Raw genomic sequence first — 25,221 nt, 5'->3', positions numbered from 1 at the left:
TGGCTTATTTTCTTAATTAGGCTTAAGCAAACGAAATGGTTTGAGAGAGGTTGACATATATAATGAGAGAAAGAGTTGGTGAATGGACATTGAGCATATGAATCACATGATCATACCAGTAACTTAAGCCTGAAGCATGGAATTTTTTGAAAAAAGTAACTAATTATTTAAAAGAAAGAGAAAAATGTTAGCGCAGGGGCTTCTGTGGAATCACAAATGAATTGGCAGAATTGCAGGCTGCAGCACATTATCTGCAGCAAATTATCCTAGGGAAATGTATCCGAAGGAAATCATCTTCCACCGCCCAAATAATAATAATAATAATAATAATAATAATAGAAAGACTTATTGCCGGCATCATTTCTATTAAACGACCATAATTTACACCGCAAAATAATCATTCAAATAAAGGAAGTAGGTTACATGAAATCGTACAACAATAACGGAGTGGACATTCTAATAACAAATGTAGTACAAATAAACACAAACATAAAGGCAATGGTTTCATTCATAATCTTAAAAGAATCATAAACGAGGTGAGCTTTTCTAAGGGCCGCATAAGGCAATAATAAATAGCAAAATGATTCAATGAAGAGCCCTAAGCATCACATATAGATAGAGCAAATTAAAATTAAAACATCACAGTATAACTTAACGAGTAAAAGATATAATTATAAATACTCAATTTTTATTTTATTGGATTGACCCATTAGCTTTTAAATTTTTTTTTCTTCTTCTTTAAAAAAACACTGATTTAAGAGTTGATGAATACTGTGACATCAGTAAAATAAAAGTTGAGCATGTGACATTATTTTAAAAGATAACATCGATTATCTTGGTCGAATCTGTCTTACACTTGTTATATATTATAGTCTTACGAAAAAAACTCTTCAAGATGTTAATCTCCCTATTTTTTCTTTTCCTTTCCATTTCCCTTATTTTTACAACATTCATTAATGTTTCAAAACAATATTAACGGCTATTTTGCCAAATGTGCACATGGCCATGTCCCCGTCTATAAAATCAGAGGAATGATACAGCCCTAATTTAGAGTCAATTTTGGGCCAACTTTTTTCTTATTTTTTAATTTAAAAAAAATAACAAAATTACCCTACCAAACAATAGCGGTAGAAGCATTAGATTTTTGCTTGGGACGTGAGGCAAATCATGAATTTTGGCTTTACAAAAAAATAAAAATAAAAATAAAAATAATTTACATGTTTCCCTCAAAGTATTGCACTATTTTCCATCTCCCCTCAAATTACTAAGCTAATTATGTTAATGTCCTCATAAACTATCAAAAGATATCAATGCCCCAATAACAAAAATATCTTTCATAAATTATAAACATTCTAAAAATTTTTTTTAAAAAAAATCTAAAAAAAAAACCAAAATTATTATTATTTTTCTGAAAAAAAAAAAAATGGTAAGAAGCACTTTAGTTCACCTAATATTGGGCTAAGTAGAGCGTGGCCATAAGGCCCATACTATAGATGATATCACGATTGGGCCTGGTCTATCCTAGCTAATGGGGCTAAGCTTGAAAGAAGCCCAATTTTCAACAATTTATTTATTCGTTCCCTTACTGTATCGTTGACTTCTGAACTTTGACCTAAAAGTAATATCCACTTCAAACTTCAAACCCCAGTCCTTAAAACATTTTGATATTCGAATTTAGGATGAGTACGAATTGGGTAGAAGATATATTTACCATTCTCGGCTTCATATTATTTAAATAAATCTTGGCCCACAGCCTAGAAATCATATTAAGAACAATTTGTTCAACAATCCGCATTCTTTTACGTCCTCAAAGGGCAATTCCATCTGAGTACCAGGTTTTATGAAACAAAGGGCATTAGTTTAAATTTATTTTTTACCGTTTTAGTCAAAAATGAATATTTCTTTTAAAAAAATAAAAATAATAAGAGTTAATAACTTTTTTTATACTTGAATTTTGAGGTTTTTTACTTTTTCTCTTAGGTTTTAAAACATGAAAAAACTAATACCTCAGATTTTGAAAAAAATTGAATCCTCACCTCTAGTTTGAAAAATTCTATGGAGGTGGTTCGGCCACTCCTAATGTCAAACTAGGAGGTGGCCGACCACCCCTATAGAATTTTTCAAACTAAATGTAGTGATTCGATCATTTTCAAAATTTGAAGTACTAATTTTGTCATATTTTAAAACTTAAAAAAAAAAAAAAATTAAAAACCTCCAAACTTAAGTGCCAAAAAAGTTATTAACTCAAATAATAACTCAATACTCAACACATGTAGAACAAAGATATTTTGAATAGGAAAAAAGAAAGTTACAGTACATTAACCTGCATAGTCCATATATGCGCCTCAGAAATCAACAGCAAAACCATATTGGTACTACTTTTTACCCCTAGAAGGGAAACCCTTCCCCACTGTTTTGGACAGACCCACGACATGACACCCTCTCTTGATCACATGGGGCCACACCAGCAAAGCAAAAGCTGCGTCTGTGTACAGTACATAACTGTTGATCGTACTTTATACCAATACTACAACTTGCACGTATATTTTATTTATTTATTTAAAATTATCCTCATAAAATCAAAAACTACTTTTCAGCGAAGCTGGAAGTTAGAATAGGAGCTTTGATCCCTTCAGAATTCTAATAGCCACCAAGTTTATCTTTATTATTATATCTCTTTATCAATTATTTTGAATTTTTATACGTATTTTTAGTATAATCTTATTAACAATTCTGGTAAATTTCAATTTAATTTAATAATAAATGTGAACGAATTATTTTAAAATTCCAGAAAAGTTCCCGTTCAAACGAATCCCCGCACACGTTCTCAAGAATCCGACTCTGACCGCCTAAACCCCTTCAAAGACGATAACCCCAACCTTCCCTGTTTATTTCCCTCTTTTTTTCTCTCCTCTTTCAGATTGGCGTGGGGGTTTTGGTCAAATGTGAGAAGAGGAAAACCATAACTATAAATACGCGCATCTTACCATGCGAATTTGCTTAGCTTTAATCGGAACCGTGGGAATTGTAGCCTAGAGGAGAGGGGCTTTCAACATGACTGGCGCTAGCAAGCCTTCTAATGGTGGTGGTCCTGGCGGTCCGACCACCAGAGATGTCATCTGCACCGGCGGTGCCGGTGCCGCCGCTGGTTGGCTTTTTCACTTTCTCTTCAGTTTTCCACTTCAATTCCCCTAGGGTTTCTAATTTGGTTACTTTTGGTTTTAATTAACATTTTGATTATTGTCATTATTGTTGGTTCGTTTTTGCGTTTCCAGGCGCGATAGCGGCGACATTTTTGTGCCCATTGGATGTGATCAAGACGAGGTTACAGGTCCATGGCCATCCTCCTGCTCACAGAGGTATGCTAATGCAATCTCTACCTATTTGACTATTTTCGTTGAATTGTCTGTCTGAGGGAGCTCTGGATTTGTCAGTTTATATGCAGTTAGCAAACTAGCAATGTGGTTAGCGTTTTCCTGTTAAGAAATATATTTGGATGAATAAAAACAAGTGGTAGAAAGTACGTGCTCAATGTGTTAACACACATTTGTGATGTTCTGAAAATCTAGAATTTCGAATTTACAGAATTTGTATGTTTTAATTGCCATATTAGAGATTACTCAATGCAATGTAGTGTACTGTAGTCCGAGGCTCTGATACCAAGCCATGCTTCTCACTAGTTGTACTAGCTACATGAGCTTAACGCACGATTCTATGTGCAGCTCAATCTTTTAATTTTTAGACAAAGTTCAAACCAAAACTTGATCTAGATGAAGATTTACTAAATGGCTACCACTTTGAAGAGAGATTTGTATAATTTGTTTATTCTTTGATAGGAGGAATTCTGATACTTGCTATTCTAATTGATCTGTGACGGTTATTCACACTTTCCTTTTTGGTCTCCACTCAGGTAGTGTCATTATCACAAGCCTAAAGGACATATTAAGGACTGAAGGTTTCAAGGGAATGTATCGTGGCCTTTCACCGACTTTAGTAGCACTACTTCCGAACTGGGCAGTGAGTACTACTTTGCTTGCCTTCTTTCCAGAAAATATATGATTGGAAGCCTTTTTATGAGATATTTTGTCAAGTCTCCCTTATGAGTAATGCTTTGGGGTGCATATGATGTTATCATTTGAGATAAAAATGAGAGCAGTACTATGAAGCAAGACTCAAGATGTGGTTTCAAGAGTCTATTTTACCCCAAACTTGCCTCTTCTTTATCTAATTACTATATTATGTATCAGGTTGTAAAAAACTTCTACCAACACCCCCCCCCCCCTCCAAAAAAAAGAAAAAAAAGAATCAAAATCAGGCTCTTCAATTTTGTCCTGGCTGTAAAGTGTGTACCAATCTTACCAACAAATTTCTTAAGCTGCCTCGTGGACGTGGCTCTTTGATTGAAAAATTCTCCTACCCTGTTTTTTAATTACACATATCAGGTTAAAAAGGGAATACCCTGAAATTAGCTGCCACTTTACAAATCATCCTGTTGGTTCTTGGCTAGTTGAACCCAAATACTGCGAGTATATATATTTTTCATAAACTGATAGTAAACTTTCATATATAGTTCTTCATGTAGCTAACACCTTAAAGTTTCATCCTATGTACTTCTCCTATTTTTCCAAGTGACAAAGTGCTCATTTTGTATGTAGGTCTACTTCACAGTTTATGAGCATCAAAAAAAACGCCTACACCATTCACATGGTTCGTGTTTTATGGTGTCCTTTACTTGACAAATATGTGTTCATGTTCTTGATTTCTTTTGAGACAAATTGTCAATCAAGTAGTTATAAACATTTCTGAGTTAAGAAGACTTGAATTTTAATGGGTTGTTTGGTTGATTTCTTTTTCAATTCATTGTTTCCCTTTAAAAGGGAATAGCGGGAATGAACTCACGATTGGTGCACATATGATAGCTGCTGCGAGTGCTGGAGCTGCCACTGCCCTTTTAACAAATCCACTGTGGGTTGTTAAGACCAGACTACAAGTAAGTTGGGCGTGCTTATGTTTGTAAGTCCCTCCAAATATATAAAAATACAGTATCTGTTTCTTCAGAATTGGCCTGGTCAAGATTCTGTGGAGGGCTGCTAGGAATTGTCATTCAATATCTTTTTGAATAGTGGAACATAGGCATCTGAGGCCTGTGGTGGTTGATAGATGGAACTAATAATTATTGGATTAGTAAAATCAAAGCCAAATTTGCAAGATTCATTTCACTGTTGCCCACTTTTCTTAGTGTTTGCATTGCCAACTTATTTTTTCGCTCAAGATATGCTTGCAAATTGCAATGGTTGATCCTTTCTCTCTCTCTTTCTCTCTCTCTTTTCCCTAAAGATTATGTTAGCAATAATCCTTGTAATTTACAACCTGCGATAATGGAATGAAGGGCTGATTAAGCATGAAATGGTAGGACGGGCAACAGAGTTTATTTGTTGATTTGCTAGTGATCCCTTTGCCTTAATTTGGTTCCTTTCTGTTACCTATTATTTAATACTCTCATCCCCTAAATCACCCCCTTTTGTTCCCAAAATCAATTTTTCCATGGATATTTTTCTTTTTTCATATTTATTGAATTGTGGCTGATTAAAGTGGATGTTAGCATTGTTTTTATTGGTCGGTAAGAATTCCACCTGTGACCTATGCTCCTCTGTCCTGCCCTTTTTCCACCAAAGCTAAGACCTAGGGGTCTCAAAATGGGTGATAACATTGTCCTTTAAGAATACTGTTTTAATAGTGATCTTAAAATCTTAGATATTACCTGATGATTCTGTGCTTGAAAACCTGGTTCAGGAAATGTTTTGTCTTTGATAAAATGATGTTTCAATCTATTGCATTATATGGCTAGTAATACCCATGGTTTCTTGTATTTCACATTTTGTTTCATGTCATTGTGGTGTTGTTCTGGATGTTCATTTGTTTTTCATTTTCTTGCAGACACAGGGAATGAGGCAGGACGTGGTTCCTTACAAAAGCATGCTTTCTGCTTTGACAAGAATTGCACACGAGGAAGGCATTCGGGGATTGTATAGGTAAGTTCATCCTTAATTTAATATGTAGTATGTAAATTTGGACATATCTAGTATCTGGTTCGCAATCTTTAAAACATAGTATGTTTGGCAAGTCAAGCAGCTATCTAGTCTTTACTTCAGCTGGTTATAAGTAATAGTTGATTGGAATGGTTGAGACCCATTCTGCTAATTTGACAAAGCAAAATCTTCATGCCCTGTTTTTTAAGTTGTGATGATAATATTGTGGTTTGATACAGTGGCATTCTTCCTTCATTGGCTGGGATAAGTCATGTTGCAATTCAATTTCCTGCATATGAAACGATCAAGAGTTATATGGCAAAAAGGGGTACTGATGGTTTGTTTATTTCTTTGACTGGTTGCATATACCGGAATCTTGTGTGTTTTCCTACATTTAGTTGGTGCTGATCATATAAATTTGAAATTGTCAGGTAACACAACAGTTGATAAGTTGAGTCCTGGGAGCGTTGCTATTGCCTCTTCAGTGGCAAAAGTGTTTGCCTCCGTGATGACTTACCCACACGAGGTACATTTGGCTGGACTCTTCTTTTACTAAACTGCAGTGTATGGCCAATTGCCCAAGAACCTCTTCATTTCCAGTTCTCTCACGCTCTGTTTCTGTTCTATTGAAATCCAAATAATCAGGTAGTGCGTTCCCGGTTGCAAGAGCAAGGGCAGGCCAGAAATACTGAAGTCCGATACACCGGGGTTATCGATTGCGTTAAGAAGGTGTTCCAAAAGGAAGGCCTTCCTGGTTTTTACCGTGGTTGTGCAACTAATCTGTTGAGAACCACTCCGTCTGCTGTTATTACGTTTACCAGTTATGAAATGATTCATAGGTTCTTGGAGCAGGTTATACCTCCCGACAAGAAGCATTCATAGACCCACCACCAAAACGGATGCACTGGGGGAGAGCATGACAACCCATTTGCGGCAAATCATAAAACCCATTTAACTTAGACCGGCTAACAGCAAGACAGTGATTGACTAATTTTTTGTCCTCTGTACCGTTAGGGAAATTTTTTGCAAGAATAAAGATGCTCAATTAGCTTGAATTTGCCCTGCTGAAAAAGGGAGTGAAATTACATAAAAATAAACTTGTTAGGCCTAAAAATTCTAAACCGAATGCGTAGGTATGTACGTAAAAACCACTTAAATTTTTTTAAAAACATTTTTGATTGTTAATGCTTTTTAGAGTATTCTTTATTTGAAAAAGTGTTGTAATGTAACATAAATGTGAAAATAGTTGGGTATTTCGTGTTTTAATTTTGAGTATTTTTGTTTTGAAAACAGAAAACAAAATTGAGAAGGGGAATGATTTAATAAACAATGCTGATCAGTTGTGTTCAATGAATGATGGAAGAAAAAAAAAAGTTGATGAATTTGTGCCCAATTATGACATACCTCTAATCCCTCCTTTTCCTGATATTTTCAATTCACTCGAGTAAAGGTAATAAGTTGGACTGGAAAGTGGCTTAAAGTATTAAAAGCCATTCAAATCATTTCTTATCTGAGCCGTTGAAATTTCTTTTCTGTCACTGTAGAAATTGAGATGTCACCTCAATACGGCAGCAGTGAAGTGACGGTCAAAAGATTTCCCAGTAGGATCAAAGCTAGCAAATCAATTTTACCCCCGGAGATTCCCTTTAATTTGATTCGTTAGGTACGAAGTGAACCTCCAATCAACAGCTATGTTTGCGAACAGCCGGGGCCGGCACTGTAGTTGGAACGGTACTGTTCTAGCTACAGTGCCAACAGCAAAAATTGACTTTTTACTTAATTTTTTTTTTAAGTAAAATATTAAAAAAAATAAAAAGAAAAAAGGAGGAGAAAAATAGGGTGGTTCCAGCCACCCCCTAACCGATCTGAAGGTGGTCGAACCACCCCCATGGCCAAGGGGGTGGTCCGGCCACCCCCTTGGCCCGAAAAAAAAAAAAAAAAAAAAAAAAAAGGGGGACCGGGTGCATTTGGGGGTGGCCGGACCACCCCCAAGGGGCTGGGGGTGGTTTTGGCCACCCCATACGGCCGCCACCCCCATGGCCAAAAATGGGGTGGTTCGGCCACCCCATTTTGGCCAAGAGCCACCCCGATCAGTTCTTCGATATATATATATATATATATATATATATATATATATAATATTTTTCATTTTCTTTAAAAAAAAAAAAGAAAAAAAAAGAAAAAAAAAACTATAGTTGGAATTATCGGTTGGTTGGGAAGTGAATAAAAAAAGAATTGTTTTTGAAATTTGGGCTGATTTTTTGACTTGAAGGGGGGCAATAATCAGCTGGTATTGTAGCTGGAACAGTGTCGTTCCAGCTACAGTACCGGCCCTGGCTGGGGGCAAACATAGCTAACAGGTCTGAAAAGTCGACTTCAAACGAGTCAAGCGGAACTGAGATTTAAAGAAAATAAATATTTTTTTTAAAAAAACTAACTAGCCGGAGCTCGCATAACACAAGCTACGTCGTGTAGGCAACTCAGTCCTTGAAAAATGACCTCCCATAAATGAAGAGGAGAGAATAATTTTTATAGGGTCTTGGTATAAATTAAGGTCTTTGTGCCCTCTAATAAGAATGCGACATATCAGCGTGGAACACTATAACAAAAATATGGTGTTCCACCTAATCTTTTTTCTAAAATAACTAAAGCAAAATACCTTCTAGAATAACCTTTTCATATTTTTCTCCGAAACCATCCCAACCACCAACCTGCCGCAGGAGACAATGCCAGCAACGACACTGGAGACGATAGAGAAAGTCGGAGATTGAAGTTATGATTAATTTTTCCGATCAGTAGGGGGATTTTTATGCGCAAAGCTGTGTTATTTGCAAGAGATATTCCTATAACCAAAAAAGAAAAAGAAAAAAAGAACTATATTAATATATTCATTTCTCTTGTAGTTTTGGGCAAGAAAAAGAGAAAGAAAAGGAAAGGAGGGCGAGAGAAACATGTGGCTGGAGAGATTTGTGAATATGCATATGATCAACTCTTGTTTCTAAGTTTTTTTTTTTTTTTTGTTTCCTTCTCCCTTCCCTTCCCTTTCCTTTTTGCCAAGACAGTGTGAATAAATAATGAAAATAAATAAATCTGGGTGTGAGTTCATTCTTAGCCTTTAATATTCCTTTGCAGGAAGAATGAGAGCAAAATTAGCGTACTCGGTGTCGTCTCCGGCGGTAGGTTGGTGGCTAGGGTGGTTTTGAAGAAAAATATGAAAAAGTTATTCTAGAATAAGGCCGGCAATTTTGACACGACGCGAACCCGACACGAACACGACACAAAGTTAGCAGGTATTGGGTTTGGGCTTATCGGGTTCGGGTCTTAATTGGGTAGATCCGATTAAATTCGTGTCTGGCGTTACCCATTAAAAAAAAAAAAAAAAAAAAAAAACTTGAAGTCAGTAAGTGTAAACCGAGGTACCCACAGTCGACTAACCAGTCTAACCCTAAACACTAAAACACTAGAGTCCCCCACTACGGCGCCGCACTACCCTAGGTCCCCAGCACAGCAGCCGCCACCCCCCCCCCCCCCACCCAAACTGGCAACCGGAGTCACCTCAGTCACGGACTGTCTCTCCTCTCTCTCTCTCTCTCCCTTTCGGCTGTATCTCCCGATTCTCCCTCTCTCCCTCTCGGCTGTATATCCCGATTCTCTCAATCGGCTGGAACTTCCAATTCAAATTAGTATTTTTAAACGGGTTGGGTCGGGTCAGGTTGGGTTACATGTTTAGCGCACGAGCCGGGTCGGGTTATGTGTTTAGCGCATGAGTTGTGTCTACCCGATCTTACCCGATTATGTTAAACGGGTCGTGTCGGGTTACTCGGGTAATTTCCGTGTCATAATCGTGTCAGACCCGTTAACCCGATTAGCTAAACGGGTCGTGTTCGTGTCTTGGGTAATCGAGTCGCGGGTCTTAGCGGGTCCTAATCGGGTCTACCCGATTACCCGTTTTGCCACCACTATTTTAGAAGGTGTTTTGTTTTAAGTATTCTAGACAAAAGATTAAGTGGAACACTATATTTTTATTATAGTGTTCCACGCTGATGTGTTACCTTCTTATTGGAGGGTACAAAGACTTTGGTTTGTGCCAAGACCCTATAGAAATAATTCTCTAAAGAAGATGGTATATTTTCATACTTGGGAGGAGGGCAATTTCTTTGCAATAGCCCTGCACCAAAAGTTAGTCAAAGTATATGGACATTAATTTAAACTTTTAGGATAAGTGATGATTTAACAAAGTATCAGACCTAAAGGTTTTGGGATTGATCCTTGACTCTGTCAAATTACCTTCATTTAAATTAAATATTTCATGTGTTAAAACCTCACTTATTAAAAGAGAGTTTGAGCTCATATGTAAGGGGAATAGTTAAAGTAATGATTAAGTGATTACTTCTTCTTATCAGCTTAAGCTTTTGGAAAAGAGAAATGTTATGAGTATCAAATTTTTTATCAAGAGATCGAGGCTTACCAAATTGATGTATAGCTTATTCATTAGTACCCGTTACATTTATTTTAATTAATTGTTTTGTTTCTCTTCAATGAATGAGTTACATATATATACCAGTTAGGTAATCTTCTCTTAGTAAAAAATTTAATACCTCTAACATTTCTCTTTGGGAAAAGTGGTAATTTAACAATGGCTAGTCATTTTAGCTTAAAAAAAAAAAAAAAAAAATAGCTGTTATAGTGCTCAAACAAATTTGTTGCGCATGGTACACCCAACAAAATGGAATTTTCCAAGTAAAATTCCATTTGTTTGGGTTCCGAAAAAGAGGCATTCTCCACTACTTGCTCGCTTCGGATCTGAGAACGTATAGAATTCTTTTTAAATTTGATATTCTTAAATTCATAATTGTTAGTCGTCTATCTCATTTAAGCGTTTAAAATAAGCCATATTTCGGCATTTAATGAGAAAGTTACCCTCAAGAAAACGTAGGTTTAATAGCTTCCTTATTAAATGCTGAAACATGACTTATTTTAGACGCTTAGATGAGATGGACGATTAAAATTTATAAATTTAAAAATCTCAAATTTAAAGAGAAATCTAGGAGATCTTAATCCCACTCACTTGTCCCAACTAAGCACTTAAAAGTCATCATTGACCTTCATTCCAACCATCCAAATTATGCCATAATTTTTTATTTTATTTTTTTTTAAAAAAAAGTTTTATGAAGGTCAAGGGAGCTGAAGATGAGTAATGGCATATTTTATAGGGTCACAAAGTCACACTTGTAATGCAATACAATTTCGTTGCCGGCCGGCTAAGTAGTTAATAATTGAGATTCCTGAAGATTGTTGGATGAAGAAGATCGAATATTATGTTTTGGCCATCACCAGAGACTCCACAGGATTTTTTAACTAGAAAGGAAAAGAAGAGGATGCACATGCATGAGGCTTATCGTTGGAGAAATGGAATGAAATGCTGAGTTAAATGTAACACGCGGGACAAAAGCGAAGGAGTAAAATTATAAGTTGAGTGTGTTTCTCAGTAATAATAAGTTGAGCACGATAAAGCTTGTAAGCTTTAGATCAAAGAAGGCTCAACAATCCAAGTTGAAAATCGAAATTTTTGAAGTTTCTATACAATCTCGAAAGACCGAGATGTTTTTGCCACTTGTCGAAGGAAATTTTGGGAGAGAAAATAGACGATCATGATTGAATTTGGTGTTCTTGATTAATTGAAAAAGCATCTCCACGTATCTCAGTCTGCACACGCAGGATGAGATCGACGGCCAAAAATTTTGTGCTTTTTTGTGCAAAATCCATGAGACATTACTATTATTACTTAACTTTAAGAATAGCATAATTATAACTCCAAGAACATTTATGCTACTTCAGCTTAATAGTAGTCCGAAGTTCTTGGTGGGAAGAGTGAGTGAGGATTTTGGGGGGTTTGATTGCTTATAAGAGGGAGAAAGGGACATGCTTAACGATGGGAATGGGTTATCAGCTTTTTCATTGATTCAGTGATGGGTTTTTGTTTTCTTTTTTTGGCAATTTCAAAGCAAGGACTGGGCTTTCAATTGTTGAAGGATGCCTTTTTCAAGAAAAATTCTATTTGTTTGGGTCTTGAAAAAGAGGCATTCAATGCACTCCTCCCGATTCCCAACTAACCCACAATCGTTTATACAATTTTCTGGTGGAATTCAGCGCTCTCAAAACAGAGTAGGTAATCCGGTGGCATTACAACAATGGAAGGATTGCAATACCTTGCTGAGATACCTGAACGCAGTACTCGCGAACAGTTTCAGATTTTGATCGACGAACCTGTTTATAAGGTTAAGAAATTAGCTTCCAGAGCAGATATGGAACAGATTGATGGATGGGCAACATGTTTAAATACGATAAGACAAAATTTGAAGATTTTGTTGAATCGTAGATATGTTTCTTTAAGCTCCAATCATTGAATGGCTCACTTGGACATTACAACAAACACTAAACAAGTAAGTATTTACACATCAATGCATACAATCCACTACTTATTTGATACATGGTAGAGTGCAAAAAGGCAGTGGAAAAAATAATCCGAAATCTCTGCTATATATATATATGAATGATACTAATAACTCCATTCATATTATGTACAATATTCCCCCAAAACTTTAACCTATCAACGATATATGCCTTCCATGAACAACACAGAACGAGTAGATGAGAAGAAAATGAAATTTCAAAGCACACTCATTTGCGTCTGAAGGAGTGTTAAACATATTCTTATCCCTACTCGAAAGCATAGCAGCATGGAGAAGAAATTTAGCTACTGATATAAGGTGTAGTAGACCTACTAGTCCAATTAGTGTTCACAGAAATTGGTGAAGGTGGCAGCTGTTTAGTCTTCAACAATCCAACCTCATCAGATTAAGGTGAAATTGGTGGCTTTACATTCACGTTCACATCATCATCAAATCCCTTCTCTTGATCCTCCAGCGCATCATTACCACTTTGAATCTGCTTCAAAGCCTCCAAGACCTCATCCATGCTAGGTCTCGTTTCCTTGTCCAGTTGTATGCAATGAAAAGCCAACTGTGCCACCAAAATGGTCATCCTTTCAACTTCTTTATCCGACTCAAATCCAAGATGTGGGTCTATCAACTCATGGAATGCGGATTTTTCAATCTTGTTTATGGCCAAGTTAGCCAAGTTAATTTCATGCCTATGCCTAGCTAGATCAACAGCTGGCAGAGATGATATAAGCTCGATTAGAACAACCCCAAAGCTGTAAACGTCACTTTTAGTAGTAACCTGATAACATTGATCATATTCTGGGTCAAGATAGCCTGGAGTTCCCTGAGGAGCTGTTGAGACATGGCTGATATCATTGGGGAACAGCCGAGAAAGCCCGAAATCTGCAACTTTGACGCAAAAATTATTATCGAGGAGAATGTTGTTAGTCTTCACATCGCGATGTATGATTTCGGAAGCATGGAGGTAAGCCAATGCATTAGCAGTTTCTATGGCAATGCTCATACGAGTAGGCCATGCGAGTGAACCTGGCGTCGCTCGTTCTCCATGAATATGGTCGGCAACAGTGCCATTGGGAATATATTCATATACAAGAAGAAGTTGACGGCTGCGGTGTGAGGTGCAGCCATAAAGGGAGACTAGATTTTTGTGGCGCAAGCGGGTGAGGATTTCAACTTCATTCATGAATTGTGCTACTCGTCTGTAGTTGTGCTCGTATAGGCGCTTGACTGCAACTTCCCGCCCGTCATGGAGTTTGCCTAATTAAGAGAATTAGCCCATGTATCAAGATGCATGTCAAGTCTCTGTTTCTTTCTTTTATTTTATGTTGTTATTTTTTTTGCGCTTTTGCTTAGAAAGTTTAAACTATAATTTATGTGAGGATGAAAGTGAAGTAATATTGTGTTTATCATCTTACCATAGTAGACAATTCCAAAGCCTCCATCTCCAAGTTCTTTTTCAGTATCAAAATTATTGGTTGCTTCTTCAAGTTCGTTGTAGGAGTAAACAGGGACTCCATAGTAGCGACTCCCCCCTTCCAGGTCGGATCTTGAGGATGGATCAGAATTAGCATTCTTTGCCAGCATGTTTGAAGAAGCATATTTTTTCTTGTAATGATGCCGGCTAATGAAGAAAACGCAAATTATTATGAGGATGGCTGGACATCCGACACCTAAAGCAGAGTAAAGGAAGGAATTAAGCGTCAACTGACAAGCAGCAATGGAGGAAATCCATCAGACTGAAAAATTTTCTATTGAAGGTCACACAATAGAACTTATGCATGCAAGACAGAAGTTTGAAAAATTGACTACTTCTTTACAAGTGTTGTGATAGTATCCTAATCATTCACTTTTGGCATTTGAACCTGGCCATCATCTAGGATTATAGCCTTGGACAAAAAGGAGCCATTAGATGGCAGATGGAAAATTTGCCGTTGCATGAAAATAACAAAATTAGTGCTCGCTTTGATAACTAGCCATGCGCAGTGGAGGGGAAAATAAAAATGGCTTGCAACTAGCAACTTAGATGTGATGGTTAACATAAATATTACTTTAATTAATATGGAATAATTTTATTCCCATATGCTGTCCAATCACAAGCGAATGGCAATTTTCAACAAGAAATTTGATTGAAGAGGTATCTCACCTAATCCTATTGCCAGTATCTTCTTTATGTGACTCTCTGCAACAGAAGAGACAAACATAAAAGATGTTAGTTTAAACAATGAGGAATGAAGTGAAGCAGCAAAATTGGCGGCCTTTGAATCCCTTAACAGGGTTAGTAAGAAAGAAATGTCAAATCCCGCTCATATATATGTATCTCATATGGGTTTCATTGCAACAGAGTTAATTATTACTATTACTCATAATCTAAAATCGACACTCATCCAAATCAGCTAAAGCTATCGCTTTATAGGAGTGGATTATGGCATGGAACAGACATACTAGCAGCACATGTATTAGGAATAAATAAAACGTAAAAAGAAAAATAAAAAGAAATTTGTATGCATTTTCATGATTAATGTATCCCCAAATATTACTGTGTTATTCCTATTTTTATACCTCTCTTTGCAACGCCACAATAAAGTTTCCCCTCGTCGTTGGGCTTACATTCTTCAGAGACATGCACTCGGAGGTCGATCTTAGCTGTTATAAGTTCAAACAGGGTATCATCAACTGGACTCGGATTCTTTGGGAGCTGAATAATTGAACATCTAGAAAGAGAATTGGGAACACCAACGCTTGAATTACTATAGTAGATATTATACTCATCACTGCAGCTCGTATTTTTAAAATTTGAAGGGGGAAGAATATAGGGATCGCTTTTTTTGCATTTAAAAAAGGTCTGAATGGGTGTGGCGATTTCAAAAGAGATGAACGAAGAATTGGGAAAACTCAAATTGGTTAAGGATTCGCATCTATGATCCCAAAGCTCTTTGTCAAACATACGTATGGTGGAGTTATTCGGAAAGGTGCCTAGAAATTCATATGATCTTCCACCGTCCTTCAGTTTGATCATTGGATACGGACCCTGACAATCTATGTTAGCACGGCATTCTGGTTTTGACATATTGGTGAATGGAAAGCCAGCCATGTTCGGATATCGACATTGAAACTCTGGACATCTTCGGGCGAATCCCCCTTCTTCTTCTTCTTGAGCCGAAAGAAGCAGCACGAAGTGTGAGAGAACAAAGAAAACGAACAGAAAGACAGAAGCCATCCCGAAAATCTCAATTCAGTATCGGAGAAAACGAAGAACACCACCAATAACTTGTTGCTCTAAATTGAAATAATGTCTTTCCTTGTTTCTTGACTAAATAACATTTAGTTTCTGAGTTTAACACGCTAGTTGACTTGGAAATTGGATATGGAAGACTTGCAATATGAGAATAGAGCAAGTCGGGGGTACCCATGTGATAATAATTGGCCTGTGCTTTCGGAAATTTCTTAATACCACAGCCGAAGATTAATTGAACTGATCAGGTGAGGGATTTTCCTACCCATCTTCCTCATGGACCCGCATTTACGAAGACTTGACTCCTTGACTCTTCAAAGCCTCTGAACATCCAAAAAATTTGATGAAAATCAATGCGGCTGGTTTCAATCGTCCAATCTTGATGATGACTAAAACCAAAACGAAAAAGATCTCTCATGAGTCACACCCATGTTTTATCTCTCTAATTCTAGTGTGAACATTGAAAAAAGGTGAAGAAGATTAGACCATGGTACTGATAATTGTATAACGCGTCTTTCTAGTAATAAAACAAAAAAAGTCTCATATATGGTCCACAAATCTTCGGAAAAGTTTGGGGTGGCGTGGAAAGGAAAGCATGCAGAAATTTTCTAGTTCATGGCCTTTCTCCGTTCTGCTAGACTCCAATGGATTTGAAGCAAAAGGGAAAGGAAGAATCAAGGAATTAACATGGGTTGGGTAGCCATTTTACAGGGCCTCTATATAAATGGTCAACACAAGCCTACTCATTTGTGAATGGGTTCTTTTCGAGGTAAAGCCCAATTGAGACGGATCGATTAGAAAGGGCTTGGTTTTGGGTTATGGTTTTTAGCCCCTGAACCCAGATTGACCCAAGCTGACCTAACTTAGTAACTTGACTTGCCCGCATGCCATCCTTGTCCACGATCTTCTTTTGCGTCATTTGAGATTGTATCACACTATATCCATCTCACAAACTTGAAAGAAACCTTTGATTCAGAAAAAAAACATTAAAAAATAATAATAATAAAAAAATAAAAAAAGGGATTGAAAGTTATTGGACTTCAAATCCACACTTCTTGGTGTTTTCTAGAACTTGTTTCCGAATGACTTTTATCCCTAGGAGACGTGGCTTTTAAAAGAGAAATGATTCCCATCAATCCCTAACAGGGTTAGTAAAAAAGAAATATCAAGACTAGCTCACATGTGTTTGGTATGGGTTTCATTGCAACAAAGTTATTACTATTACTCATAATCTAGATTTGACATTAATCCAAGTCAGCTTGGGAGTGGCAAGGAACAGAAAAAGTAGCAGCACATGTATTAGGCATAAATACAACATAAAAGGAAAAAGAAATTTGTATGCATTTTCATGAATGTATATGTGTCCCCCAAATATTGTTGTGTTATTCTTCCTATGTTTATGCCTTTCTTTGCAACGCCATTACGCCATAATTATTATACAAACATAATTTAAAATTAATGGGTAGTTACATAAAAATTCTGCTACATATTTACCAGGACTCACAGCATTATAAATTCATTATTCATGATGGAAGCCATCAAGGCAGATATCATCCCATAGTTTAGGCAATCAAAGTTGGTAAAGTCTTTACCTGTAATACGAATCCACAAGCTAATCCTCGATGGACTTTAGAAAAGATGCTAATTACTACTCAACATTAAAATTTCCTTTAAAAGAAAATGATGCACTTTAGGGCATTATAGAATCATATTGTAGTGAAAGCGATGTTGAAGAATCTTCTGGCGATCTCGTTAGCGAAGATAAGAAAAGCTTTGGCGGTACTTGCAGGGATTCGAGACTCCCTTCCAATAAATTCACTACTTTACTCATTGGTGGCTGGCTTGAAGGGTCAGTCTGTATGTACCATAAACTAACTATTATCATCTTTCTTACACTTTCGTGATCATGCATCTTCATTCAGAAGGCCTTGCAGTTCTAGATCTTCATCTTGTTCAAGACGCTTGTAAGTTCAATGTGGAAAAAATATTTCACTGGTATCATCAATCTCAGCATCTATATTCCTTCTTCCCTCAACCATTTCAAAGACCATCATTCCGTAACAATAAACATCTAACTTGTGAGAGACCTCTCCAAAACTTCTACAAAATACTTCTGGAGCTATATATCCTGCAATTCCTTTCACACCCAACATTCTTATGATACTCTTTTCTCAAGGACATATTTTTGTAAGACTAAAATCAGAAATCTTTGGGCAGCAAGTCTCATGCAAAAGAATATTGTGAGGCTTTATGTCAAAATGCAAGATTCTTGTGTTGCAACCTCTATGTAAGTACTCTAATCCTCTAGCAATGCCAAGTACAATGTTGTATAATGTGTCCCATTTCAATCGACGATCAACATTCGAGGGACTTTCGTTATATATGAACTTGTCGAGAGATCTGTTAGGCATAAACTCATAGACGAGAGCTCTTTTAGAGCCTTCAAAGCAAAAGCCTATAAGAGAGACAATGTTGACATGGGATGTCCTACTAATGCTTGCAATCTTGTTAATGAATTCATCTCTGTTACCCCTTGATTCTTTCAAAACCTTCACTACCACAAGACATTCATCTTTTAACTTTCCCTTGTAGACACTTCTATAACCCCCTTCACCTAATTTATCTATAAAGAAGTTGATCATTTTCTTGATATCTGAATAACTGTATCTTCTAATAGTAAGAGATACTTGATTCCTTAGAAAGGCTTGGATAGTTTGATGGGTTAAACTTTCGTTCTTCAAAGAATAAATGAAGCGTATTACAACCATCACGAGTCCAACTCCAGCAAAGTGGCTGTATTAATCAAGGAATAGATATTACGAAGAGTTATGTGGTGAGTAAACAACACTTTTTATTTATGAAATTGCAATGTCAAATGCACCCTAAATCGAACAAATTGAAAGTGTGATCCAAAACATTTTCTTGCAGTGACACCAGAGAAGAAATGAACAAGTTTTGATTGCCAGAGAAGGAAAATAGTGAACCATGAAAAATTGTCTATTATAGGTCCACAAGAAATTTGCTTAAAGATGTAAATATTACCTGTTATTGCTACTAACATCACTTTGAATCTCTGACTCCCTGCATCAAAAGTAGCCAAAAATATTAGTTTTGGTAGAAATAATAAAACGTGTATTTGGAATATATATTAATTTTTTGGTGAATCACTAAACAGACCCACATCGAACCCCCCTATAACTGTTGAAGCCCCGCTAGCAGGTGAAATAGCAGAGCCAGAGGGTGCAGAAGCAGGGGTGATAGCCGTAGCCTCTTGGGGACCAACTGCAGGGTCCCTTTGGCCATCAAATTCTCTTCCTGAAAGTCGTGTAGCATCGGGTAGCCTTGTGTGCTCACTGCCCAACCCACCTGCAAAACCTGGTTTACCTTCTCCGTGTTCGCCGGCAGCTTCTGTTAGGGGTGAACACCAATTGCAGATGCTCAGCGGAATTAATCTACCCCTCTTTGTGCAAATTAAATAGTAACACAATAGCAAAATAATAATCAAGCACACCCACAAACAAGACACCAAGATTTTTACGTGGAAAACCCTCCAATACGAAGGTAAAAACCACGGGACCTAGTCCAGTTAAATCTTCCACTATCAACAATAATGGGTTTACAATTTGTCTTCCCTAGAGAAATATCTAGAGGTTATCACCACATCAAGAATACATGCATTCTTGGATTAAACATAAATTCATCACCCTAAAGTGGATTCCAACAAGAATAAAGAAAGATCTCACCAAGTAGGTATTAGCAACCAAACGATTGGAGAGGAATTCCAACGATCGACACCAGTCAATACGTAGCACTCGTCGTCAGGAGCAACACTCTAAAATTGCATCAAGATCGAACCACAAACGACCTTCCAATCTCTGACGGATGTTCTTCTTTTTCTTTTTCTTTTCCTCCCTGCGCCGCACGCCTCTTTCTTTCTTCTCTCGTTCTCTTTCTCTGAAAGAAAGAGATGTATATATATAGTACACAAAGGGTTTTAAAACCCTTAGTGTTGCTGCCACGTGGGTTGGTCCCCACATAAAGAGGGACCACCCAACAAATCTCCCCCTCCCGATTATGTGGGGGGCTCCACCAAGCCCGCCGCGCTTCTGCAAATTTCAAGCTTTTGCATAGGCAACGATTTAGTCATCATATCTGACCCATTATCATCAGTATGGATTTTCTCAATCTGTAACAGCTTATCCTCCAGTGCATCACGAATCCAATGACACTTAACATCAATATGTTTCGATCTTGAATGGAAAGTTGAATTCTTACTGAGATGGATGGCACTCTGACTGTCACAGTAAAGCACATACCTCTCTTGCTGTAGACCCAGTTCTTGTAAGAACTTTTTCATCCATAACAATTCTTTGGCCGCTTCAGTGATAGCAATGTACTCTGCCTCTGTGGTAGACAAAGCAACACACTTCTGCAATCTGGACTGCCATGACACTGCTCCCCCTGAATAAGTAATCAGATACCCTGAAGTAGATTTTCTAGAATCAATATCCCCAGCCATATCTGCATCTGTAAACCCATCAAGCACCTGTTGACCACTGCCGAAGCACAAACATACTCTCGAAGTACCTCTGAGATACCTGAGAATCCATTTCACAGCTGCCCAATGTTCTTTGCCAGGATTAGAAAGGAACCGACTAACAACTCCAACTGCATGAGCGATATCAGGCCTCGTACACACCATGGCGTACATCAAGCTACCCACGGCTGATGCGTAGGGCACTTTCTTCATTTCATCCTTTTCTTTCTCACTTGTAGGACTTTGCTTTGAACTCAACTTCAAATGACCTGCAAGTGTAGAGCTCACCGGTTTTGCCTTGCTCATGTTGAATCTGTCCAATACCTTCTCGATATAACTCTCTTGTGATAGCCACAATTTTCCTTTCTTCCTATCACGAGAGATCTTCATACCAAGGATATGCTTTGCGGGTCCCAAGTCCTTCATAGCAAAGGACTTACTCAATTCTTTCTTCAGTCTGTCAATTTTACTAGTGTCACGACAAACAATCAACATGTCGTCCACATACAGCAAGAGGATAATAAATTCTCCATCAGAGAATTTCTTCACAAACACACAATGATCTGCTGTAGTTCTCTCATACCCATGATCAACCATAAAAGAATCAAACTTCTTATACCACTGTCTCGGTGCCTGCTTGAGTCCGTACAAGCTCTTTTTCAACCGACACACTAAGTGTTCTTTGCCTTTAGCTGTGAACCCCTCTGGTTGCTCCATATAAATTTCCTCCTCCAAGTCACCATGAAGGAAAGCAGTCTTCACATCAAGCTGTTCGATCTCCAAATTCATTTTGGCAGCCAAACTCAAAATAATTCTGATAGAAGACATCTTTACCACGGGTGAGAAAATTTCATCAAAATCAATGCCCTTCTTTTGACCGAACCCCTTTACAACTAGTCGCGCCTTGTACCTTGGCTGTGATCTGTTTGGTTCAATCTTGCATCTGAACACCCATTTGTTCTTGAGTGCTCTCTTGCCCTTAGGCAGTTCCACCAAATCATATGTGTGATTCTCATGCAAGGATTTCATCTCGTCTTGCATGGCTTCTAACCATTGATTTTTCTGGTCATGTAGCATAACCTCTTGATAACTTTCTGGCTCTCCCCCATCAGAAAGTAACACATACTCATTGACCGAGTACGTTCTGGAAGGCTGTCGGTTTCTGGTAAATCTTCTCAACTGAATCTCAGCGGCTGGTTCTGAAGAAGCTTGCTCTAGATGCTCTTCTGACTCCACATTATCAATTGTAGGCTCACCATTTTCACCAACTGTATCAACCTGTTCTTCTTGTACATCTCCCATGTGTTCATCATGCATCACACAAGGAGGAATAACTGGATCCAAATCAACACGGTATTCACTCAGAGACTCTGCCTTTTTCTGATCCAAGTCTTCAATGGTTTGATCTTCAAAGAATACGACATCTCTGCTTCGTATGATTTTCTTATTAACTGGATCCCACAGTCTGTAACCAAACTCCTCATGCCCATAACCCATGAAGATACATTGCTTGACTTTGCTATCAAGCTTTGATCTCTCATCTCTAGGAATATGGACGAATGCCCTGCAGCCAAACACTCTCAAGTGCTCAAAAGAAACATCTTTCCCTGTCCAAACCCTTTGAGGAATGTCACCATCCAAAGGAACTGAAGGAGAAAGATTTATCAAGTCAACTGCTGTCCTCATTGCCTCACCCCAAAAATGTTTAGGCAATTTTGCATGAGAGAGCATACACCTGATTCTCTCACAGATGGTTCTGTTCATTCTCTCTGCTACTCCATTATGCTGCGGAGTTTTGGGTACAGTTTTCTCAAGCCTGATCCCATGGCTTTTGCAATACTCTTCAAACGGTCCTCTGTATTCACCACCATTGTCTGCACGGACGCATTTTAACTGCCTTCCAGTTTCTCTTTCAACCTTCATATGAAAGACTTTGAACACACCCAATACCTGATCTTTGGTTTTCAAAGCAAACACCCATACCTTTCTAGAGTGGTCATCAATAAAAGTTACATAATAAAGTGCACCACCTAGAGTTTTAGTGTTCATAGTGCAGACATCAGTGTGAACTAAATCAAGAATATTAGACTTTCTTGATGAAGAAGATTTTTGAAATGAAACTCTTCTTTGTTTTCCAACAAGACAATGAGTACAGGGCGTTAGTGACGTACCTTTATTATTAGGCAGGAGCTGTTCCTTGGCGAGAATCTGAAGTCCCTTCTCACTCATGTGACCAAGCCTTTTGTGCCATAGCTCAGTGGAGTTTTCATTCTCAACAACAATCGCATCTCCCTTGACTAGTCTTGCAGCTGTCTTGTAGAGAGTGTTGGTCTTCTTTCCCCTGGCTAAGATAAGAGAACCCTTGCTCAGTTTCCACTGTCCACCTCCAAGGTAATTGTGGTAGCCTTCATCATCAAGTTTCCCAATAGAAATCAAGTTGAAGCGCATTTCAGGAACATGCCTGACATCCTTGAGAATCAATTTGCACCCAATGCTGGTTTCTAGCTGTATATCTCCCATGCCCACAACTTTACACTTTGCTTCATTTCCCATCCTAACCCAACCAAAATCGCCACTGGTGTAGGAAGAGAAGAAATCTTTATGTGGAGTAATATGAAAAGATGCTGCTGTATCAACTACCCACGTAGATTCATCACATGCGAGATTAGCATAAGCTTCATCAAAAGCAAATACCACATCACCATCAGATGCAACTGCTGCAGTGTCTTTTTCTTCTTGACGTTCTTCGTCTTTTCCTTTCAACTGTTCCCTCTTAAACTTTCTGCAATCTCTTCTTATATGCCCAGGCTTGCCACAGTGAAAACATTTTATGTCCATTTTTGAATAGGACTTTCCTCTTGACTTGTCACGACTGTCATACCTGTGAGGTTTTCTGCTTTTACTTCTCCCCCGCCTTTCTATAACAAGTGCCTCTGAATGAGAAGAAATACCTTGCTCTTTCCTTCTTGCCTCTTCATTGAACATGCTGTCTTTTACCATACCCATAGTTATCACACCATTGGGAGCCGAATTACTGAGTGACACCACCAAGGTTTCCCAACTGTCTGGCAAAGAACTCAACACAAGTAATGCTTGCACCTCATCATCTAGTGCAAGTTTCATAGTAGACAACTCGTTCAACATTCCCTGAAAATTACTCAGATGCTCCGTAACACTATGCCCATCTTTGTACTTCAAATTCACAAGCCTTCTTATCACAAAGGCTTTGTTTTGAGCAGTCTTTCGTTCATAAAGACTCTCTAACTTCTGCCAAAGACCATATGCATCAACTTCTTTGGCTACGTGATGAAAGACACTTTGATCAACCCACTGCCTAATATATCCAACGGCTTTCCTATTCAATTTCTTCCAATCATCGTTGGTTGCAGCAGCTGGTTTGACACCTTTCAACTCAATGGGGTCAAACAATTCTTTGCAATACAAAATATCTTCCATCCTAGTCTTCCAAATTGAATAATTGGAAGCTGTGAGTTTAACCATGCTATTAGATGACTCTTCCATTTAATTCACACAAGAACTCCACACAAACAATGAACCAAAAGCTCTGATACCACTTTGTTAGGGGTGAACACCAATTGCAGATGCTCAGCGGAATTAATCTACCCCTCTTTGTGCAAATTAAATAGTAATACAATAGCAAAATAATAATCAAGCACACCCACAAACAAGACACCAAGATTTTTACGTGGAAAACCCTCCAATGCGAAGGTAAAAACCACGGGACCTAGTCCAGTTAAATCTTCCACTATCAACAATAATGGGTTTACAATTTGTCTTCCCTAGAGAAATATCTAGAGGTTATCACCACATCAAGAATACATACATTCTTGGATTAAACATAAATTCATCACCCTAAAGTGGATTCCAACAAGAATAAAGAAAGATCTCACCAAGTAGGTATTAGCAACCAAACGATTGGAGAGGAATTCCAACGATCGACACCAGTCAATACGTAGCACTCGTCGTCAGGAGCAACACTCTAAAATTGCATCAAGATCGAACCACAAACGACCTTCCAATCTCTGACGGATGTTCTTCTTTTTCTTTTTCTTTTCCTCCCTGCGCCGCACGCCTCTTTCTTTCTTCTCTCGTTCTCTTTCTCTGAAAGAAAGAGATGTATATATATAGTACACAAAGGGTTTTAAAACCCTTAGTGTTGCTGCCACGTGGGTTGGTCCCCACATAAAGAGGGACCACCCAACAGCTTCCATTTCCCGAAGATCTTGATGGTCCTGTTGGAGTCCTCGGTGCTAATGTCCCACGCCTCGTAAACCAGCTTCGTACTCGACTCGCTTAAAATGTAGGAGCGGATGTTGTAGGTCTGGATGGTCATGAGGCCGTTGGATTGGAAGGCCAGCAGCGCTTGGGACCCACTCATGCCGGTCCCACTGGGGTTGATGGCCCACGCCACCCAGCCCTGGGGCTTGGCCGGCGGAGCCACGAAGGCCATCGACAGAGACGAATTGGACGCGTTGTAGCTCCAGTGAAGGCACGCGCTCAGATGCGGGCGTTTGGCACAGTTGGGGTAAGCCTCCACCTCCTTGTTTGTGAACTTCTGCCAATTACAGTTCAGAGACTCACCCGGTGCGACCAGCAGAGCCACTGCTAAGATCCCCACCACCGCTCCACATGTACAACAAGGCCTACCAATTGTGTTGAATGTAACAGAAAGAGATCCAATTCCCGGAATTATTTTGGTTTTGGAGGTGGAGTATATATATATACAATAAGGATCCTCAAGGCTTCCACAGTAAATCATGTAACTAATTAATTACATTTGCCATGCCCTTTGTTCTCTCGAAAATCACCGGATATTATCTCGTAAGTTGAAGTTGATAGAAAGAACATTTAATTGTTTAATTAACAATTTAACGTATTCATGCCAGTTGTTATGATTGTGATATTTCTGAAGAAATTTTGAGTTCGTGTAGCCGAAGT

General features: G+C 38.2%; 2 protein-coding genes and 2 pseudogenes across 3 annotated transcripts in view; 1 reads left to right on the top strand and 3 right to left on the bottom strand.

Moving 5' to 3' along the window:
* Positions 1–2,610: 2,610 nt before the first annotated feature.
* Positions 2,611–25,221, top strand: part of LOC132185029 (nicotinamide adenine dinucleotide transporter 2, mitochondrial) — a 40,376-nt gene continuing 17,765 nt past the window's right edge. The window contains exons 1-9 of one of the 2 annotated variants that reach the window (XM_059598848.2): positions 2,614–3,148; positions 3,276–3,359; positions 3,911–4,017; positions 4,656–4,707; positions 4,878–4,990; positions 5,938–6,032; positions 6,269–6,357; positions 6,461–6,555; positions 6,675–7,214. In XM_059598848.2, coding sequence (XP_059454831.1) covers positions 3,055–3,148; positions 3,276–3,359; positions 3,911–4,017; positions 4,656–4,707; positions 4,878–4,990; positions 5,938–6,032; positions 6,269–6,357; positions 6,461–6,555; positions 6,675–6,911 — 966 coding nt within the window. In that variant the 5' untranslated portion in view covers positions 2,614–3,054 and the 3' untranslated portion in view covers positions 6,912–7,214. Of the gene's footprint in view, positions 3,149–3,275; positions 3,360–3,910; positions 4,018–4,655; positions 4,708–4,877; positions 4,991–5,937; positions 6,033–6,268; positions 6,358–6,460; positions 6,556–6,674; positions 7,215–25,221 lie in introns of those variants that run through there. The other variant, XM_088514011.1, reaches the window with a different exon arrangement.
* On the bottom strand, positions 12,551–18,799 carry LOC132173846 (LEAF RUST 10 DISEASE-RESISTANCE LOCUS RECEPTOR-LIKE PROTEIN KINASE-like 1.1). The gene is made up of 4 exons (XM_088514010.1): positions 18,768–18,799; positions 14,637–14,672; positions 13,909–14,163; positions 12,551–13,750 (listed from the first exon to the last, which is right to left on the bottom strand). Exons 1-4 carry the CDS (start codon positions 18,784–18,786, stop codon positions 12,888–12,890), a joined length of 1,173 nt encoding a protein of 390 aa, XP_088370136.1. The 5' UTR covers positions 18,787–18,799; the 3' UTR covers positions 12,551–12,887.
* Positions 17,416–18,508, bottom strand: LOC132172671 (PR5-like receptor kinase pseudogene; annotated as a pseudogene).
* LOC148587749 (cytochrome b561 and DOMON domain-containing protein At3g25290-like) lies at positions 18,874–25,042 on the bottom strand (annotated as a pseudogene).

This window comes from Corylus avellana, chromosome 2 (assembly GCF_965113065.1).
Source record: "Corylus avellana chromosome 2, dhCorAvel1.hap1.2, whole genome shotgun sequence".
In the NCBI taxonomy this organism is placed as follows: domain Eukaryota; kingdom Viridiplantae; phylum Streptophyta; class Magnoliopsida; order Fagales; family Betulaceae; genus Corylus; species Corylus avellana.
The sequence above is the reverse complement of the archived record's forward strand: the minus strand, read 5'-3'. Positions and strand labels throughout refer to the sequence as shown.

What these genes read in the sequence shown, in the direction of transcription:
- LOC132173846 (XM_088514010.1), bottom strand. An exon ending in GATACTGGCAATAGGATTAG is followed by an intron (nt 14,164 to 14,636) that starts GTGAGATACCTC and finishes ACTCTGCTTTAG; the next exon opens with GTGTCGGATGTCCAGCCATC. An exon ending in CTTTGGAATTGTCTACTATG is followed by an intron (nt 13,751 to 13,908) that starts GTAAGATGATAA and finishes TCTCTTAATTAG; the next exon opens with GCAAACTCCATGACGGGCGG.